The sequence below is a fragment of the Fusarium pseudograminearum genome, chromosome 4 (genome assembly GCF_000303195.2).
Source record: "Fusarium pseudograminearum CS3096 chromosome 4, whole genome shotgun sequence".
NCBI classification, from domain to species: Eukaryota; Fungi; Ascomycota; class Sordariomycetes; order Hypocreales; family Nectriaceae; genus Fusarium; species Fusarium pseudograminearum.
The window spans coordinates 5,202,303-5,222,716 of NC_031954.1; the positions used below are offsets into that span (position 1 = coordinate 5,202,303).

The following is a 20,414-nucleotide window of genomic DNA, read 5'->3' on the forward strand; positions in this document are numbered from 1 at the left end:
GGGGGGGGGGGGGAGAAACGAAAAGAGGAACGGCAGTCAGTAAGTAGCTCATCACCAGGAATTGGACTGGAGGTACATCCCAACTCCTGGTCCCTAGCTCCTGCCCGGACTCCGAGGCCGTAAACGGAGCTCTCAAATCCCCAGAATTTTTTTCTAGATTATGGAAGGTAGCTCGACTGCTGTACGGAGTACCGGTGCCTTAACCTGACCTGGAGTTTTTCCCGTTAAGCCAGACTAGCACAAGACGCCAACCTCGAACTACTTTTTTGCTCCATCGCCTCCGCTCGCCTGTGCTTTTCTTTCTTGCTCTCTATAACCGCCAACGGGAGTTAAATTACTGATCGATTGGCCTGTTCGAAAAGACCGAGTAGGTCTGGGAAAGGAAGCAAGGTCCGGACATATCGACGAGTTTGCGCGGCACTTTCGGCTCGGACAATTGAAGACCGCATTTTCGCCCCTAGGCCTTTATCTTGAGTATCAACTCATACATCGACATCGTCATCGTTCTCGTTCGCAGCGACCACCCGTGGGCGCAACGCAACAAACCTCACAGAAAAAACCGGAATATCCGTTCCTTCAAAGCCCCGTAGCTGACTCAACACCTGGCACGAATCGATCACCGTCGACTTTACAACGCAATCACCCCGATATCCCCCCCCAGTCGCCAATCTGGCGACCCTCGAGACCAAGCCTTTCGGCGGAGCATCGGAAGCTGTGGCCGCCATGGCCCAGCCAAGTGCAGAGCCAGTCGAGGAGGAATACGAGTGAGTATCATTTGATATTTTGCGTACAACTACTTGAAGCATGAAATTGATCGTTTTCTGCGCAGCTATGAATCTCTGCCGCCCAACTTCTCCTTGTTGCAGAACATGGCCGCAGGCGCCTTTGCTGGTATAGCAGTATGCTTCACTTGATCTTGCATTTTACAACACCCATGGCTAATTTTGTATGTTTCTGTAGGAGCACACTGCAATGTATCCCATTGATGCGATCAAGGTTCGCCCTCCCTCAATTCTACAAGTTTATCAGCAGTCTGACACGCTTCAAGACGAGAATGCAGATCCTTAACTCTAGCAACACACCTGCCTACTCGGGGGTCATTCGCAACACCGTTCAAATCGCCCGCACCGAGGGTTTCTTCAGCTTATGGCGCGGAATGTCTAGTGTCATCGTTGGCGCAGGTGAGTCTACCACGTCATGCTAGGATTCAAGCTAGCTTGACATATCTTGTATAACCGCTAACGCTGCTCAGGACCTGCACATGCCGTTTACTTTGCGACTTACGAAGCAGTCAAGCATGCTATGGGCGGTAACCAAGCCGGTGTTCACCACCCCCTCGCAGCCGGTAACTACAACTTGCACCGACATCTGCTGAGTTCCTTTACTAACTCGCAGCCTCAGCTACCAGCGGCGCTGCTGCTACTATTGCCAGTGACGCCTTCATGAACCCTTTCGATGGTACGCATGTTCTGCGTCCTCCGTGATGCCGAAGGTGTGTTTGCTGACATCTAGTCCAGTTATCAAGCAGCGTATGCAAATCCAAAATTCGAGCAAGATGTACAGATCTATGTTTGACTGCGCCAAGTATGTCTATAGATCCGAAGGCTTGGGGGCTTTCTACATCTCCTACCCCACGACACTTTCTATGACAGTGCCTTTCACTGCCCTTCAGTTTCTCGCCTACGAGTCTATTTCTACCGCAATGAACCCCACAAAGACCTACGACCCAATGACACACTGTTTGGCAGGCGCTGTTGCTGGTGGATTCGCGGCCGGTCTTACAACTCCCATGGATGTTATCAAGACGATGCTTCAAACACGTGGAACATCCACCGATCCCCAAGTGAGAAACGTCAACAGCTTTATTGGAGGATGCCGGCTGCTTTACCAAAGAGCTGGCGTCTCGGGGTTCTTCAAGGGTGTGCGGCCTCGCATCGTTACCACCATGCCCAGCACAGCCATCTGCTGGTCGGCATACGAATTTTCAAAGTACGTTGCGTACGTTTTATTGCCTTGGGCGAAACTAATCAAAATACCTTGCCAGGTCATACTTCATCAAGCGAAACGACGCTGCCTGAACGGCATGACCCCAAATTCAGCAGTCACCCAAAGCGACCAATTCTTGAGCAAGTGGTGGAAGTTACCCCATCATTAAAGCATGGCGGTTCGGTTCATTGAAAGAGTAGACTCGAAAGTAAAGATAACGAAGGGAAACCCTTCAAAGTATGGAGATGAGGACTACATGCACGAGACTCACCTACCTTAGGACAGCTACCTTTTGATTCGGCGTTTGCCTCACCCGGTTTGCATTCTCGTAATCAAGAATGTCTACTGGCTTTGTAGATCACCACAACCTCTTCCAGTGGTAGGACCGAGTGACGCTCAGGGCATCCAGCAGCAGATCGTGTACATAACGAAACATCATCATTTCTCACGAACAAAACGGACAAGAGCGGCGATAAAGGATCGGAAACGGGTAAAGGGGTGCTGGTATTTATTCGCAGATAGACGGTGTGGAATGTGTCATGATAGTTTTGCCAGTTAAATGTTGATGTCAAGATACTAGCATATATGTATGCCCTGGTCTTGCATGGGCCTTTGGCTGGCGCTGGCGTTTTCGGCGATCACTATCGTTGCTGAAGTTCGTTTCAAAAGCTGTTATCAATTGTTGCAATGCTTTGTTCATAAGGGACGGTGCTTCTTGCTGAGATGTCGTAGTTGTGCCGATATCAGAAGTTCTGATATGTCCTCTCCAAGTTGGTCGGTGTCAGACTTTGGCCAATATGGGACATATTAATCTACCAAAAGCGAAAGGTTATCAAGATACTGGTGTTCCTTCCATTGTGCGTATAGCTATGGATAATCAGCTACAAAAAAGAACGACTGTAACTCCCACGCCTTGAACCCCAAATACTCCGAAGGAAGAGAGGCGTAGCTTCTCTGTGTATAGTATAGGCTCGAAAACCGATGTTCTCTACTAATCTAAATGATTTGCCCCTGGATCAAAACTCCAGCTGTGTAAGTACGCTCTCCTTGGTGGGAGTTTTCATTTGCAATAAATCAGACACTCGCCGAGTGCGCTTATTAGAAGCCGAACTGTTGACCTCCAAACTGGAACTTGATGTTTGGGCCACCACCGCCTTGCTGAAACATGAAAGGATGTCCACCGCCGCCGCCGAAGGGGTTGCCCTGCTGGAATGGGTTCCTGGGTGCTTCCTGCGAGTTAGGGTCATCGCCGTTGTCGAAACGCGCTCGCAATTCGGGGTCGCTAAGTACTTCATATGCTTCGTTGATGCTGGCCATCTTCTTCTCAGCATCCTCCTTGGAAATACCTTGCTGGGCAGCCTTGTCAGGGTGGAAGATCTTGGACTGTTTGCGGTAGGCGGACTTGATCTGGCGTTCGTCGGCATCGTGTTCGACACCAAGGACCTTGTAGTAGTCCTTTGTTTTGCTGCGCTTCAGAGCGATATGAGCCTTGTTAAGGATGGGGTTGACCTTGTCCTTCTGATCAGGACGAAGTTCAGCGGCTTTCTGTAGGGTAGCAATAGCGGCATCGTAAAGTTCACTCTTCAACTGAGCCTTGCCCTTATGGAGAAGGCCCCAAAAAGAGTCGGGGTTCATTTGCAATGACTCGTCGCAATATTTGGCAGCGTCTTTGTGGCTTGACTGAAGAAGTGTTAGCCACCCTGGAAAAAGAAAGGGACGCAGATGGGAATCTTACCTCTGTGTATGCTTGGCATGTGAGCTCGATCAAGCTTTCCAGTAGCTGTATCCTGGCGTTCTTGGGGATGCTCTTGTTCTCCTTCAATTCCTTCACCTGCTGTTGAACATCAGGGACCAGGCCAGGTTCATCAGCGGTACCAACTAATGCCCTTCCTGCTGTGGTAGGCTGAGATCGGCCGAGTTGTCCCTCTATCTTCTTGTATGCCTTCTCCACCTTCTTCTCCTGTTTGTGCAACTTCTTGCAGACTTTGGAGTCTGGATCAGACTGGAGGCACTTCTTGACCTGCCCAATACCATTTCCCATGTCACCTAATGCATAGAACGAGGTAGCGGAGATAACAATGTGTGGGCTTGTATCTCCAGGCTTCATATGAAGCACATGTTGCAGATCACTCATACCCACCTCGACGTCACCAAGCTCGAAGCGACAGTGCGCTCGAAGTTCGCGCAAATGGGGGGATCGACTGGCAACGGTGATGGCTGTGCCAGCATGACTGACACACTCATCCCATTTCTCTCCCTTGCCAGCCATCTCAGCCAGCTTCGCCGCCAGCTTGGCTTCTTCAAGCTCTACGACCTCAGCAGAGCCAGGGGGCTTCCCAGCAAGACCATACTGCGTCTTTGCAACCTCCCAGTCTCCTGCTTTGGCACGTAGCCTAGCGAGTTGAAGATGTGCGCCCTCGAAGCCAGGCTTAAGCGACAGTACTTTGTTGAAGTCGTCGGTTGCCTGCGAGGTTCGGCCCAAGGAGAGGTACGTCGTGGCCCTTTTGAAGATAGTCAGGTAGTTGGTGGGATCACGGGCGATGGCCGCATCGTAGTAGACGAGAGCCTCGTTGGTTTCGCCACGAGACAAATGCGACTGCGCCGACGTAAGGAGCTGCGCAACGGGAAGATTGGCTGGGATATCTTGAGGCGATAGGGCGTTGGCCGAAGCGAGTAAGGTCGTAGCGGCGACTGCGAGAGCAGCAATGTTGATATGCATTTTGAAGAGTTGTTCGATTCGAAGTATACGTGAAGTCGAGGGGCAAACCGAAGGTGAATGATATCTATTGTTGACACATCAACTTAATAGTGGTAATAGTCGGCGGCGAATAACGGCGACGACAGGGCGAATCTAGGACAAGTTTGTTCAGCGAGAGGATGAATAGAAGGGAAAGATGGAGGTAATTGTCGAGGGCAAAAAAGGACAACTTGATCATAAAGAGTTGAGCCGGGAAGGGTGTCCGTTTGACTTAACAGGGAAAGTCGACATCTGTCAGTCAGGTACACGATTGGCTCCCGATTACAATAGGTGGCCACAAGTACTCGCCTAGCAGGTACTCGGCAATTCCAGGCGTCGTTGAAGTTCCTGCTGTAGGAATTAGCGGCGGGCGCTATAAACTTAGTGCTGTCAGACACCGAATCATCTTGTACCTGAAGGAGCAGCGCAGCAGGGATGCACACCCTCTTAATTAGCCTACATACATACCAGTTAGCCAGTCAGCCAAGTGCCACTGTAGCTTTCAGATGCTTGCCCGTGGTTTGCTGTGCTGTGGCGTCACTTCGTTACGAACTACCTGGTCTCGACCCAGACTGGACCCCGACTCCAGCTTTGTTTACATTCAACTCCAACGTACCCCTAGGTCGAGACAAGCAGCGCAAATTCCACACTTTTGCGTGGCGCATCTCAACATGGCGCATCATCGCCTCCTCAGTGAAGACTCGGCCATCTTCTCGCCTTCAGTCGCCCGCATCGCTGCCTCCACCGCCCGCGACTGGTCATATATCGACGCCTGGCTCTCTTCCAAATTCCACCCTCGCCCAGCCCCTTCTTTCGAGCGCAATAATGACACACTCAAGGCCCTCCTCGCCCTTGCATCTGCCAATGAAGCTGCCGATGAGGAGCGTAATTTGGTCGCAAAAGCCGAAGCTGCTGCTTTGCAGGAGCTCACCGACTCCGAAGCCAATGCTGAGAACAAGAGCCGACCGCTGAGAGGAGGCTTGATTGAAGCTGTGCAGCATAACTTGCCTGCTGATGGACACACTGCTCTTGATACCATGGCAGATGTAGCCCTTCAGTTCGGTGTCGCTTTTCCAGAGCCCGAAATGTTGGGTCAACGCATGATTCAACTGCAATCGAGCATACATGATGCCGAACAAATGAAAGCTCGTGTCGAGGCTCTGCATAAGCACATTGACGATGAAGCAGCCCGTATAGATGAAATACTCGAGAATCTAAAAAGCGAAGAATATCAACCTCCAGCACATCTAGCCAAACAAAACCTTGAAATGCAACGCAAGATCAAGGCGTTGTCGACCAAACTGCCTGAGCTTCAAGACAAAGTTGCTTCGCTTGCTGCATCTTCCAATTCTTCTCATCCTACTGTTGCCGACCTCGCTCGTGATGAGCAAGAATACTTGTCCGTTGTGGCACGGAAGAAGGAGCTTGACCTCCAGTTGGCCTCCTTCCAGGGGCTACCAAGCAACCCAGATATGGCGAGAGCAGAGCTAGAGGGGCTCCAACAGGAGCTTCGTTCCATAGAATCGCAGCGTGATGCTGTCTTCGAAGGTTTAGTGGAACGTGAGAGTCCGGTTAAGCGACGACGCTGACATTGTCTCCATTAATCTTTGGCTTGATACTATACATTAATGACATACAAACGCCATCAAGTGCCCTGGAATGGCAAGTTGACTCCGAGGCAAAATACCGCTGAATGCCTTTATGACCAAATCTCGTGCAGTTTCTATTGGTTGCGTCGGCCCTTACCTGCCACAGCGCCCCCCAATCGCCCAAACTGTCTACCCAATCCTATCCTCTTCGCTGGTACTGGTGGAGCGGGTGCTGGCTCCTTCTGGGGAATTGGCTGCAGTCCAACACCGCGCGCTTCCTTGCCCTTGATATCTACAGCTCCATCGCCAATGCGAAGCTCGCTGACTCCCATTGGCGGCATCTCGTCACCGTCCATGCTTTGACGTTGCGCGCGCCGCGCTCGTTCCTGGACGCTTCTGAATTTCTCCAGGAGCTCAACCCAACGTATGTTTCCTTCTTCTCTACTCTTGAGCCGATTTGGTCTATCAAAGTTGGAGGTACTCGTAGTTGCGGCGGCACTATTGGACTGTTAATATGGGTGTGGCGGGAAGCATACAGATGAAGTTCAAGAAACAAACAATATTTCTTGAAGACTCCAGCCGCGGAGACAATTTGGAAACTCACGTTCGAGGTGCTGTATGCAGATACCCTATGGAGCTGACACTGTTGAGTCGGTTTTTGAGGGCAGCAAACGCTGAAGATTGCGGCAAAAGCATCAAGATACCGTACATGCATTTGTATAGATACGGGTACTTCTCAGGCTCTAGCAACTGTAGGCGTAGGTCTAAGTCGTTAGTTAGCTTAAGCAATGTAAATCTTGGACATGCCGAAATCTCACATGTAAAGACCGGTGACTCAATCAACTGCACCAGCTTATCGACCTGAATGAGCATATTTACAGTCATATCCAACTCGCCGCTAAGCCACAGTCGTTAGTCGGGATGCGATGAAGTCTTTGTAGGACTTACAAGATCTGCAATAAGTTGTATGCTTGCTCATAAGCCTGAGCGAGCAGACAGAGCGAGAAAGTAGCCACAGCGTTGTAGCACCACGATCGGAATAGTGCTACAAATAGCGTTTGGCCATCCTAGATTCTGTTAGCACTTCTCAGGCTTGACAATGTTTTGCGCGCTCCCACATACCCTGGTTTCAAGGTTTCGTAACCTTTTTCGAACATCCGCTAGTTGAGGAGCGGTAATGAGGTTGTTATTGAGATTTTGTACCATGATACTGGCAAACTCAACATCTTCCTCCTTCTCGATGCAATCGGCCAATGTCCTGTAGATTCTCTCGGGGCTCAGACTCAAACAAAGCTGTCGGATAATAAGATTGCCCCGTGTTTCAAGCAACTTCCTGTCAGTCGAGAAGAGTTGCAACAAATTAACCATGAAATTGGCAAAATAATCATCTTCTGTATTCCGGGAAATTTGAGAAAGAAGTTGCAAGTCCTTGGTGACAACAGCGTCTGATGGATCCGACAGCGTCTTCAGCAGTGCCGGGAACGTGCCATCGTTAAAAGCAAGTACCTTTCGAGGAGCTTTCCTGTGCAACATAATAAGCCACGTCAGGGCTGCCACCCGGGTAGCTTCATGATCGTTGAGGAAGAGAAGTGTCAGAGAGTTGACAGCTGCGGCGTAGTCCAGATCAGCCTGTGTTTGGGTGATGTTAATGTCCGCCGGAGTCGATATTGAGGGACCTTGAGCAGGCGTAGGACTGCGGAGGTCCAAGTCTCTGGAGCTCGACAAAGATGCCCGATTGCTGTTCACACCATCGGCCCCCTTCTCTCCGGGGACTGGTAGTCGAGAAGTCGAGAAGTTTTGGGGTGGTTGCGCAGGAGGTGGCTGAGTCAATTCGGAGTCATCGGATAGGGAAACAACATAGTCCATTAGACACGTGTTGACTCGAGTCGCTGCTTGGTGGATAGTCTCCTTGGTACTAGCCATGGCTGGAAGCATATGAGCAAGAATTTTGGGGGTGAAAGGAAGAACTTCTTCGGGGCAGATATCGAGGAATTCAACGACCCATCGTAAAGACTCGAGGAGACAGTCCTCCTCTGACAGATGTTAGCTAGCCATGGTGAAAACTAGATTGAAGAGTAACGAACCCAGTGGTGAATCCAGCGTTGCAGTCAGAATTTGGAGGATTTCTTTGTAGTTAATCTCGACATCCTGACCAGGAATCCAGTCTTCCCCGCTGCTATCGTCGTCGTCGTCAAGCGCAGCGTCAGAGTCAAGCTCATCTCCTTCTTCAAAGTCTGGATTGATGGATTCACTGTCAATTGAATCTTGACGTTTTCGCTTGGCACCTTCTTTGGACCGTTTGCTTTCCAATATTCCCTTCTTGATGCGAGCGATGCGCTTGATCTCGTTGAGAAACTTGTCCAAGCAGTTCTGCGTAGCGACCCGCACATCCGAATTCTGATCTGACAGAAACTTAAGAAGCCCTCCTAGAAAGTCGGGTAAATACGTGACGAGCTCCAGATCTGGTATTGAGTCAAGCAAGGTAATCCAGCCGACAAGGAACTGGCGAGTGAAGGGGTTAATAACCCATATACGCTCTTTTAGCAATGGGATAAATCGAGGTAGAGAGAAAGCTGTAGGCAAGTGCGAGTTCTCTCCAAATGAGACCTTGTCGTCACTATCGAACTCCGGCGGTGCCTCGAGAATGGACACATAGGAAGCGGCAGACTCGGACACGATATCTTTGACGAGCCGATCTAGAAGTTCCGCTCCATTCTTGACTGATAACTCTGAATCCGCACCAAGCTGAAGAGGTCAAGCAGTTAGCAACATCTGCCTCGTCTGGCGTTCCAGAACCATGGTCAAGACATACCTTGCAAAGCTGATCGAAGATGCTATTAAAATACACCAAGATCTCTCCTTTGGCAACCTTTGCTATGTTATACATGGCCTCGCAAGCGTAATATCTGACTCTGGCATCTTGATCGGTGAAGCATGCCAGGACAGGGGGGACAATTTTGGCAAGGTATCTGGGCAGTTCCTATCGGAAACGTCAGAAACGGATTGATGAGGGGCATAGATCGTCAATAATCTATTCAGATAGGCTTCTTTTCTTGTATGCCTTTGATAGGACGACTTTTTGAAAAGTGAAACTTACTGGGCCGAGAGCAATAGCGGCGGCAGCCAAGCCTATCAAACCGCCATTTCTTGCATGAGGTTGATGCACAGCGTAGGCGTACTCATTACATAGCTGTTCGAGGATATCGTGAACGCGTTGATAGTCCTTAACGCTAACGAGATCTCGGATCACACGTTCAAGCCTATGGAGTCAATGTCAACAGCTGAAGCGCCAAGAGGGAAGACGTAATTTAGTAAGTCACCGGCCTGAGGTGCGATCTCGACCGAGCTTCAAGTCTATTGATATAAAGAATATGAGAAGTGAGACATACTCAAGAGCCCCAATCTTGCGTTTGTCGTAGAGCTTATCGTTGAGGGCCCGCTGGATGTTGGCATCCATAGCTGCGGTTCATTCACATCGTCCGCTGGACGCGACGAGGTAAGCTTTGGATGGTGATACTCAGGATGTAGTCTAGTTTTCCAGCAATAGCAGTCTAAAATGGAGGTGGGGGTATATCAAGAGATGAGAGGTGAGAAGGAAGGGTCAGTGTGAATGTCGTCGTCGTCGTGGGAATTAGGTTCCAAGTGGTTGTGGTTGGTTCGTTTGAGATGGAGCAGGGGATGTGACCAAGCACGCACTGTACGGTAACTTGAGCAGGGAAGGAGGAAAGCTGCCAGCCCCCCACTGATGCCCCACGAGCGGGTGACTCCCACCTCCAGGACTTTGTACTCCGTGCTTGTGATCTGACGTACGAACGCGCCTACTAAGGAAGCTCGGTAGCAGGTAGAAGGATACCTTAGTAGAGAGCCGCCTACCTACCTAGGTAGTAGGCAGTATGTTTCTAGACACTTTTGTAATTGATCAAAAGGCATGTGATTTATTTTATTCACAAAGACTGTACTTGGTATGCAGTGCAAATCCAGAGGCAGATCATGTCAAGATGCTCTTGTGCTTTGTCTTAATTTGGTAGTATTGGTTCGTGTCGCATCTTCATAGTACCGAAACACTCTAGCCTTGTGTCAAACCCGGTTCTGTCACCATTTCCGGCCTCAAAGAACAATACCATTTCGAGAACATACAGAGATGAAATATCCTCTTCGACATCCATACGCATCCATCCATGAATAAACAGCTCTCATGTCCTTGGCCCCTCCTCATCATCATACTTCGTGCCACCTACCGACGTCACTCAACTGCCACCACTGGCCCATGTGATAGGCGGCAAGCCCGGTTCATGCGCTCAGTGTTGAGGCCTCAGCGAAGGCCACATCCGTCCATTTATCAATCTTGAGGAGCAAAACACTATGACTTGTCTATATTAATCACCAAACATGTGACCCAGGCTCACCAAGATCCTGGAAAACGCTTGTCAGGTTGTAAGACTACCTCCATAGGGGGAGCTATAAGAAAACTTGACCTTGGTCTTGGGATATAGGATGAACAACACGGCAGCTCTCCTTGAATCACATAAGCTGGCTGCACTAGACCGCTTATTATGCCTTTGGCAGTCAATGTTTTAATACTCTAATAGCCCAACTCATATTGATACCCTCTACCAGCCTAGTAATGCCACAATGGACAAGGCAAACGCCAGAGCCCTGGGGAGGAGCGTGTCACGTTTGCACCATCTTGATTGCTGAGCCTGGAATTCGAGATGACCCAGCAAGAAACCCGATGCCCATCGGTCATACTATGGATCGTACAAGCAAGGCACGTCTCTCAAGTCTCACGACTCCGGACTTTATAAGTTTCTAGACCAAGACCTGCACAGATAATGTCTCGTACAGAGCAGAGCTTTCTTCCAAGCTAGGCTAAAATCACGCTTTGTGGTAGCAACACATAAATATCTGAGACAGAATCACGATCGCTGACAGGCATGATATTACGAAGCTTCTCATTAACTCACCAATCTATCTAGCAAGCGACCTAGCATTCGTAGGCCCTCGGGACTATTCTTTTAGAACTTTTGGGGACATTGCAGGCGTAGAGTGGCCCAGGTATATTCAGCAGGAGAAATGTCCATCTATCATTACTCCGTCTAGTGATGTGAGAGATCGCCATTCTGGATCGATTGCTGGCATTTGGAGAGGATCGCCGCTTGTCGGGAAACTTCAGCCAGTCTTCCAATCACTTGCTGATTACCATTGGCGAACCCGTAAAGTGCGTAAGGGATGTTGACCTCGTTACAGAACTCCTGGACGAGCTTTTGTGTGGCACGCAGGTTATGGCGGGGTACACGAGGGAAGAGATGATGAATAACTTGGAACTGCAGGCCACCATGGAAGAAATCAAGCCACTCAGGGCAGTCGATATCCATGGTCGTTCGAAGCTGTCTCTGAGGGAAGGATTCCTGGGGCCCCAACTCTACAGTGCTCATGGCGAAGTGAGATAGCACAATTTGAACGTGCAGGGGCGACGCAGTGATGTTGCTTATCATGACAAAGTAGAACCGAGTCCAGTTGTCTGGAAGCATGCTGTAGACGAGGCCATAACCGAACCAAGTCCAGAAGAAGACCTGTCCAGTAATCTCAAGCCACCAGATAGCCAATGCAGGGCCCTTCTTGGGACCTCGGCCCATGAGAAGAAAGTCCCAAGATAGTCGGTAGAGGTTGAAACGTGCCAAGGAAAGTAGCGGATAGTAGGTCCAGGCCTGGACTCTGAGGAGAACCTTTGCCACAGCATCGTAAGACATTACTCGCTCGTAGTATGTCGATCGCAAGCTACCAAGCAGTCGGTGAGAAACGGCGAAGAGAGGCATGTGCTCAATATCAGGGTCATGTTCCGGAGCGTTGGTGATGACATGGTGTACGTTGTGATTCCGCTTCCACCAGCCTATCGACAGACCTCCCATGAAGTCGGCAATCAGGGCCCCGATGCAAGAATCGATGAGGTAGTTGTGGGTAATACCCATATGGCCAGCATCGTGAACGGTGAACGATAGTTGATGCCAGAGGGCGCCTAAGAGGAAAGCGCTGAGGGCATACCACTCATATTGTAGACAGACCGCCGAGCCAACGGCCAATGCGATATATCGAAGGAATTCAATGCCATAGGCCTTGTAGTTACAGTCGTAGAGCCCGGTGTCGTAAACTTTTTGATGAAGTTCGCGGTACTTGGAAGCGATTTTGGCTTGTGTTTCTTTATCGGGAGGGGGGTATTTGTCGAGATCGAGGTTGATGTGTTGGCGAGTAATTGTATCCAAGTACGACATGCCGTCCATCTCTGGCTCATCCACACTGGAGGCAGATGATATCGACGATGCTCGAGCACCATCCTTCTTCATCTTGTCCCCTCTTCCTCTTCGTTGCCGAACACCCTTTGCTTCATCTTCATCGAATACCGGGGATGGAACGCGAGTCGACGGTGTACTTGAGTCTTGGTCCTTATTGAGATCGCCCTCTGAATTGGCTCGATCGATCTCTTCCCGTGTTCGGTGGACGCCTCCCTGGATAGGAGGTAGCAAGTTCTCCCAGGTACCTTCGACTCGACCGATACGATATCGCAGTACGTGCTGGCGGGTTCCGTAACTGTGAAGGCTGTTTGCGCATAGTCAGTATTGCCCATGTGTTCGTTCACTTGCTGGAACCAACTTACGCATCGATTTCGTCCGAGGCGTCTTTACCAACCAGATGAAGCATGGCTTTATCACCACCTGGATGATACGGCATCCAAGCATCCATTTTGATTACTTGATTATGAAAGATAGTGATATGCTTGCCTTCGGCAATCATAACTTCGATGTCGTCTCGAGACATGAGCTTTGGTGTTTTTTCAGGCGCGTTGCCCGCCGTGGGCGGCAGGCCTGTAACGAAAGAGCTATGCGCCATAGCGATGGTTTGATGTTATAAAAGAGAAGAAGAAAAACTCATAAATAGCCAACAATCGAAAAAGAACGTGTTGACACCCTCCTACACTGCACAGCAAAGTTGTCCAGGGTTGGGAAGGAAGTCAAGCAAAGGTGACGGAATGGAGGTGAGAGATGTCTAAAAGGGTACGTAGATGAACAGAAGCAAGGGCGAATCAAACCCAGTTCAATTCACCGCATCTTGTAAAGGGTCGTTCAAGGGACTGCGTGCTGTTTTATGAGTCGAACAGTGGTGGGGGTAGGGGATCGGGAATGCAGCTGGTGGCATGGATATTTCTATGGAACTTCAAAATGTGGCTCGATCTTCTACCGTAATGGCGGGGCGCCAGGGGGAGGTGCGGGTCCGGTGCTCGGGGCCTTGATCTACCCCGCCACCATTGAAGAAGTACAGACAGCTGAGTTAGGTACTCCGTAGCTGTGCTAGAATCTTTACAGCAAAAAGTGTTAAGTTACCTAGGTAGTAGGTAATAGAGATCTACTCTATATACTACACACCTAGGTACACATATTTATAGTATTATGAAATATGGAGAACTATAGCACTTGGTGCTTTACAATTTACAAGGGAGCAGAGCAGGCTAACGAGGTTCAAGAAGAAGAAAGCACCCTTGTTAAAAATGAAAAGTACCTGCTCTCAAGAACCTTTCGACTGTTGTAATAACCTTGCAAATTCCCTACATCAGTTTGCGCCTCGGCGTGCTCATGTATAAAATAAACAACACAAATTTCGAACTCGTATTCGAGCTCTTTGCTGCTGTGAGAAGGTGTCTCTAATTGAAGTGGCTTTGACTCTCACTACACCATGGTACGTTTAACGGTTCTCACGAAGTGACACTCGCATGAGTTTTTCGAGGTTTATTCTTCAAGAGTATTAACCAAGATTTCATAAACACGATTAAACAATGCAGAAACACTTACCTAGGGTTAAAGCCACAAGAGGTCAAATTCAATACACTCTATAATCGTCGTACGATTTTATCTCAGCAAGTGGCAATTCAGGGGCATATACGCGGAGCGATACATAAACGCATGCAGTTGTAGTTTCTATCATTGTTTGCTTTTCACCCGCTCAATACTCGACTAATAACTTTCAAACGCAGGCCACGCATCTTGCCGTGTAGTTTCCATTCATCATGCTTGAAGACAGAAATTATTACTAGTTTACACAACCCAGAGTCCGAGACGCCCCGGGCTTTATCCCGTTCGCACTATCCTTGCGAGGCCTCTTGGTGACCCTGTGATATTTTAGGTACGCTCTTAGCGACTATAGACGGTCTTTTCAAGCCTATAATTTGAAGAGTGTCCATTCATCGCCGCAGAAAGCACAGAAGAGACCTGCTGTTACCAGACTGACACATTTGAATCCGTTGGCGCGCAGCAACCTATCCAACTAATCTCGACCGCTCAAGCATTGCTTAGTAGTGAATGGCCTTGGCGTGAGTGGCCATGGCAGCCTCCTTGAAAGCCTCGGCGAGAGTGGGGTGGGCGTGACAGGTTCGGGCAATGTCCTCGCTGGAAGCGCCGTACTCGAGGGCCAGGGTACCCTCAGCAATCATCTCACCAGCGTTGGGGCCGATGATGTGGACTCCGAGAATGCGATCGGTCTCGGGATCAGCAAGCATCTTAACCATACCCTCAGTGTCAAGGTTGGTCTTGGCTCGAGAGTTGGCGGCAAAAGGGAAGCTTCCGACTCGGTAAGGGATGTTCTGGCTCTTGAGATCCTGCTCGCTCTGGCCAACCCAGGCAACCTCGGGGTGGGTGTACATAACTGAGGGGATGGCGCCATAGTTGACGTGGCCGTATCCCTTCTTGATGTACTCAACAACAGCAACGGCCTCCTCCTCAGCCTTGTGGGCAAGCATAGGTCCAAAGGTGCAGTCGCCAACACATCGGATGTGGGGGATCTTGGTTCGGTACTCGGAGTCGATCACGACACGGCCACGGTCATCAGCCTCAAGGCCAATGTTCTCAAGGCCAAGGCCAGCGGTGTAGGGTCGTCGGCCAATGGCAACGAGGACAACGTCGGACTCGATCTGTAAATTTGTTAGTGTAAGTTGCACAGCTTAGGGAATCGTGCACATACAGACTCGGCCTTGCCACCCTTGGCAGAGTCAATCTCAAGCTTAACCTTGTCACCAGACTTGTCACCGCTAACGACCTTGGTGTTGAGCTTGAACTCAAGACCCTGCTTCTTAAGGATCTTCTGGGTGTTCTTGGCGATCTCAGAGTCCATGCCGGGGCCACCAATTTGGCCGAGGAACTCAACGATAGTGACCTTAGATCCAAGTCGCGACCAGACGGAAGCCATCTCAAGACCGATAATACCACCACCAATGACGGTCATGGTCTCAGGGACCTCCTCAAGGGCAATAGCACCGGTGCTGGTAATGACGCGCTTCTCGTCGATCTCAAGGCCGGGGAAGGGAGTAGCCTCGGATCCAGTGGCGATCAGAATGTTCTTACCACGAACGCTGGTCTCACCGCCCTCGGTGAGGTCAACCTTGACCTCGTGCTCGTTGACAAAAGAACCAGCGCCCTTGATGTACTCAACTCCGTTCTTCTTGAAGAGGTACTCGATACCCTTGGTAAGACCTGAGACGGAGGTCTCCTTGGCCTTCATGAAGTTGGCCAGGTTAAGCTTGACATCGCTGACCTCGATACCGCGGTGCTTGGTGTCGTGGAGAATCTGGTGGTAGAGATGCGAGTTGTTGAGAAGAGACTTTGAGGGAATGCAGCCGACGTTCAAGCAGGTTCCGCCGAGGGAGCCACGCTTCTCAATGCAGGTAACCTTTATTTGTGGAAGATCTTGTCAGTCAAAACTGCCCATAAAGCCAATTCCTCGAGTTGCAAACTCGAAGGTTAGTGAAACCAACCTTCATGCCCTCTTGTCCAGCCTTGATAGCGGCGACGTAGCCAGCAACGCCACCACCGATAACAACGAGATCCTTCTCCTCTGCAACAAAATTCTGTCAGCGGGTTGTACGGGGTCGTGCTCCGACGGGCTCGGAGGTAACATACCAGCTGCAGAGGCATATCCGCGGCTCCATCGCGACAGCGAAGGGGAGGCAACGACGCTGGGAAGCCTGGGAGACAAGGAAATAAAGCGTTAGTTAACGAGCCATTTTTTCGTTGATGACGGACTAGCTGGATCCAACGGAATCGGGGCTTGATGTAAAGCAGTTCTCCAGATCAACCGTCGCAAAGCGCATTGCAATAAACTTACGTAGACCTCTGAAAGGCAGGGCGAGCAATAGCTCGTGATATTAAGCGACTGGAAAGCATGATGGGGGTTGTGTGGAAGTGCAATTGGGGACACACAGATTGTGGAGAGTGGAAGGGGGAGGTCGAGGTAGAAAAAGTCGACGAGAGGCAAGGGTGAGTGAGGTTGAGGTTGAGGCGTTACGTTACCGCAACAAAGCTCGCCCGTCTCGAGACTAAAATAACCTAGAGCACAGGGCAATGTCCAGTAAACTAGAGTCTACAGCACAACGGCAGCAGCATCGAACAGGGCCTCTCGGCAAAGAGTCGCCCGCCTGCCGGGTTCATCAGGTAATTTTTTCCCTGAGGGTCACCGGATACCTTGACACGATTGGCTTTCCCCTCGGTGAGGGAGCCACACGTATAGCGTCCTGGGTGGCCTTCACCTGCAGCGTGTGCCTTGTAGAAGTTTTGAAAACGGCCCGCCCCCCTGGACATATATCTCCGGATAACAAATAGCACGCCTCCTTGCCAACTTCTGGAACCATTCCCGGATCTGGTTCACGGTTCACGCTGCGTTAGTTTATGCCTGCCCAACCAACGCCGAAATGCTCCTCCCGAGTGCAAATCGCCCCCCAACAACACGCCGTCTGTCGTTTAAGTAGACCTCCGAGATCCCGGCGTGTCCCGTTCCTACCCGTTCACGGACGTCAATTGCCTTTGAGATGCCGACGTCACAAAAGATAAGACTTACCCACGGAGCAAGTCACCGACTCACCGAAATGATTGATAATATAAAACATAGCCATCATAAGCTGGGAGAGGGGCTGTTTGGAAGACCTGATAGCATTATTGCCCCAGGCATTTCTATGACCTAGTCTACAGGCGCATTTTTCTATGACCTGTTTTAATTCCCTATCCTATATCTCTATTGCTGCAGGCCGTACAGTAGTCTGCGCCTTCTCAGAAACGTCCTCTAGCTTCTTCAACTCTTTAGCACTGATCAACTTCGTCTTACGGATCTTCTTGCGTAAGATCCAATGGATTCCGGCAGCTAAGCCTGGCAACTCTCGTGCTGCACCAAAGATCTTCTCCAGCTTGTTCTCCTTGGAATCTTTGTTCTTGGTGCGGCATTCTTTCAAAAGAGCAATGATGAATAGCTGCACAAACATTGACGCCCAGTGGTTTGCCTCGGGCAGTTCCAGGGGTTTGAGGATAACAATGGATAATGTGCCATCAACAACAAGGGCCGCGTAGAATTTGGCCACGTTGGTGATACGCCTCTCATCTTTCATACGTTCAGCGTCGGCTGTCTCATCTTCTTCAGGGGCTTCTCCAAACATTGATTCTCCAAGACTCCTGAAAATTTTCCACAGCCGATCCTGAATGGCGAATCTAATTCTGCTGTTAAGCAGGCATGCCTTTCCGCCTACAAGGGCATAATAGGGGTTGTACTGCATCTCGCTGCCTACACACTGAACCAACACAGTGGCAAGAGCCAATTGATCATCCTTTTTGAGTTTCAGGTTGACGAATTGCCTATAGGCGTGTTCGAAATTTGATGCGGTCATCAAGGCTGTGAAGATGGCAATTTGTGGTGTTCCGTTCAGACCTTGGGCTCGAGCCTTTTTAGGGTAATCAGGTAACACGATATCCATGTCTTCATGATCACTCATCTCTGTATCGGATGTACGTCCTTTCTTGCTCTTGTCCATCAAGGTATTTGGCACACTGGCACTCGGTAACCACCACTGGCCCCGCGTTTCGGCCTCTTCGATATCTACCAAGCCCACGGCCAAAGGGGAGAGGCCATTAAGTCGCCGTGCTTGAGACTTTAGTTCAACAAGTCGCTTCTTCATACGCTGCACATGCTCTGAGACGACGGTAAAGTCCAGACCTCTGGCCTTGCGTTTGCCCTTTGTAAGATCCGTGATCGTCTCAACCATGAACTTCGTACGAGCAGAGACGTTGTTGAACCCCGCCTTTGAAACAGATTGATTAAGCACGCCGGAAACGTGTTTTAGTGTTCGCTCGTCATCTTGCTTCAGTATTCGACCAGCCATACGGCAAATGCGTAGAAGAAGTTCCACGTTGATCTCGTTGAGGTCGCTGAGAAGCCTCTCCATGTAGTCGAAGATAATTTTGCAGGTGACAACTTCAAACACGTAAAGCTGCGTGAGCAGTGTCAGGATGTTTGATGCCTCCTTTTGAATAGCTGACTCGGCGGAAAGTTCCTTGCTGGCTTGCTCGTAATGGCTTCCAAAGTTTTCAACGATGCGGCGAATCAAGACCGAACCAAAACTCGACCCAACTAATCGATAGGTAGCAGCCGCAAAGCCACCGGTAAGTACAAAGAATTGATCGGGCAGGGTTTCTGGCTTGCAAATCTGAGCCATGATCGCGTCGGTAATGACGTCTGACACATCACCGCGAGCGTTGTTCTGATAGAGTTCTTCGATAGACTTGACGATAGAGAGGATATTTGCATCTGTCAGGCGATTAATCAAGCCCTGCACTTGTTTTCGTAGTCGACTTATGCGTTCAGCTTCTGAGCCTGCAGCTTTTCGCAACGAGGGGGGGACATATTTCGCAACCGCGACTCCAGCAGTGGGCGCCACATAAGGATTCTCTCTTTGTCGTGGTTCGGCAGGCTTGCCATTTTCAGCAGCGTCGTCGTCGTCGAAGCCACCGAATGATTCGTCATCAAAATCGCCAACATCATCCTCATCCTCATCCATCGAGTCCAGATCGTCATCTTCCTTTGCAGATCCCTTATCCAGGTCATCCATCTCGAGACTCTTGGACTGGCTTTGAGTTTCGGTCGTTTTCCTTCGCTTTGATGCCAGCCAGTCATCATATTCGCTCTTTCTCTTTTTATTGTCGTTGTCGTCGTCGCTCAAATCATCTTCGCCGCTGAGCTCGCCCATAAGATCGCCGAGGCCGTCCTCCTTGAAAGATTGGGGCAAGGATTTTCGTCCCTTCTTGATGCCCAGTTTTCGCTCAAAAGCCTCAATCTCAGCATCATCTTGGGCGAGTCTTTCCTGTACAGCCTTTGAAACGCTCTTGTTAGCGCTTTTATGCGGGGATGTCATTTCTGCGTTGTCGTCGTCGTCCCCGTCCCCATCCTCGCTCTCGTCCTTGTCGAAGAGATCGTCTACATCACCATCCTCGCCTAAGGACATATCTCCAGCATCTTCGTCCTCGTCCTCTTCATCCTCGCTGATCTGTTTAGAAGGCCTTGACTGAGGCCTGTTAACTGGTGGCTTTCTTTGCGGGCCACCCGACTTCTTTTGGGCATGACTTGCTGACTGTGGTCGCTCCTGAGCTGGCCTTGCGTATGTATGAGACTTCTTCTGCACTCGCTGTGCCTTTCGCTGCTCTTTTCGGGTAACCTGCTGACCAGCCTTCGGTCGTCCGCTCCTTGGGGGCTTGTATTCTGGGACATCCAAGCCCATGCGCTTGAAAATCTTCTGCTGAAGCTCTGTAGCGGATGTCATCTTGTTGAGGAAATACTACAGAAAAGGCAGTCTTGTTGCGCTCGGAGTAAAATATGTAGGCAAAAACTGGAATTTAAAAAGTAGCAATCTGATAATAAATGTTTTGACAGTATTTAACCCTATTTCGGTAGGCGGTCAGCTTGAGATTTTGCGCCTCTGGTGATAGCCTGGCGACAATATGTCGCAAATAGAAGAACAGAGTCTCAATTAAAGCAAACAAGGGCTTGGGAGGACTCTCCAAACTTGGATTGTTCAAGCTCTACTTCTGTTGATATTGAAAGTTGCTGAAAAATAATATGAAAGAAGAAAAAAAAAAACGTTCAACTCGGAAAATTTGGCCGGCAGAAACTTAGTACTAACTTAATACCAGGCTCAATTGAGCTTAGGTGCCCCTCTGGGTATCAGAAAAATTGACCGCTGGAAGCATAAGAGACGAAATTAGTAGATCAGCTTATGCTACTTAGACTATGCTCTTTAGGCTATT

General features: G+C 49.8%; 7 protein-coding genes across 7 annotated transcripts; 2 read left to right on the top strand and 5 right to left on the bottom strand.

The window, feature by feature from the left end:
- Positions 1-723: 723 nt before the first annotated feature.
- On the top strand, positions 724-2,078 carry FPSE_11026 (uncharacterized protein; the record flags this gene model as incomplete). The annotated part of the gene is made up of 8 exons (XM_009264143.1): positions 724-764; positions 830-899; positions 961-996; positions 1,049-1,181; positions 1,253-1,345; positions 1,402-1,458; positions 1,518-1,989; positions 2,045-2,078. The coding sequence occupies 8 exons, from the start codon at positions 724-726 to the stop codon at positions 2,076-2,078; spliced, it is 936 nt and encodes a 311-aa protein (XP_009262418.1).
- A 1,006-nt stretch (positions 2,079-3,084) lies between these two features.
- On the bottom strand, positions 3,085-4,705 carry FPSE_11027 (uncharacterized protein; the record flags this gene model as incomplete). The annotated part of the gene is made up of 2 exons (XM_009264144.1): positions 3,085-3,666; positions 3,722-4,705. 2 exons carry the CDS (start codon positions 4,703-4,705, stop codon positions 3,085-3,087), a joined length of 1,566 nt encoding a protein of 521 aa, XP_009262419.1.
- A 689-nt stretch (positions 4,706-5,394) lies between these two features.
- Positions 5,395-6,312, top strand: FPSE_11028 (uncharacterized protein; the record flags this gene model as incomplete). The annotated part of the gene is made up of 1 exon (XM_009264145.1): positions 5,395-6,312. One exon carries the CDS (start codon positions 5,395-5,397, stop codon positions 6,310-6,312), a length of 918 nt encoding a protein of 305 aa, XP_009262420.1.
- A 134-nt stretch (positions 6,313-6,446) lies between these two features.
- On the bottom strand, positions 6,447-9,769 carry FPSE_11029 (uncharacterized protein; the record flags this gene model as incomplete). Its single annotated transcript, XM_009264146.1, has 9 exons — positions 6,447-6,810; positions 6,917-7,076; positions 7,131-7,210; positions 7,261-7,379; positions 7,435-8,345; positions 8,397-9,057; positions 9,125-9,292; positions 9,410-9,572; positions 9,702-9,769. The coding sequence occupies 9 exons, from the start codon at positions 9,767-9,769 to the stop codon at positions 6,447-6,449; spliced, it is 2,694 nt and encodes an 897-aa protein (XP_009262421.1).
- A 1,639-nt stretch (positions 9,770-11,408) lies between these two features.
- On the bottom strand, positions 11,409-13,197 carry FPSE_11030 (uncharacterized protein; the record flags this gene model as incomplete). The annotated part of the gene is made up of 2 exons (XM_009264147.1): positions 11,409-12,906; positions 12,965-13,197. 2 exons carry the CDS (start codon positions 13,195-13,197, stop codon positions 11,409-11,411), a joined length of 1,731 nt encoding a protein of 576 aa, XP_009262422.1.
- A 1,453-nt stretch (positions 13,198-14,650) lies between these two features.
- FPSE_11031 (uncharacterized protein) lies at positions 14,651-16,517 on the bottom strand (the record flags this gene model as incomplete). The annotated part of the gene is made up of 5 exons (XM_009264148.1): positions 14,651-15,268; positions 15,319-16,023; positions 16,088-16,188; positions 16,254-16,318; positions 16,459-16,517. 5 exons carry the CDS (start codon positions 16,515-16,517, stop codon positions 14,651-14,653), a joined length of 1,548 nt encoding a protein of 515 aa, XP_009262423.1.
- Positions 16,518-17,353: 836 nt separating this feature from the next.
- FPSE_11032 (uncharacterized protein) lies at positions 17,354-19,930 on the bottom strand (the record flags this gene model as incomplete). The annotated part of the gene is made up of 1 exon (XM_009264149.1): positions 17,354-19,930. The coding sequence occupies one exon, from the start codon at positions 19,928-19,930 to the stop codon at positions 17,354-17,356; it is 2,577 nt and encodes an 858-aa protein (XP_009262424.1).
- Between the last annotated feature and the right edge of the window lie 484 nt (positions 19,931-20,414).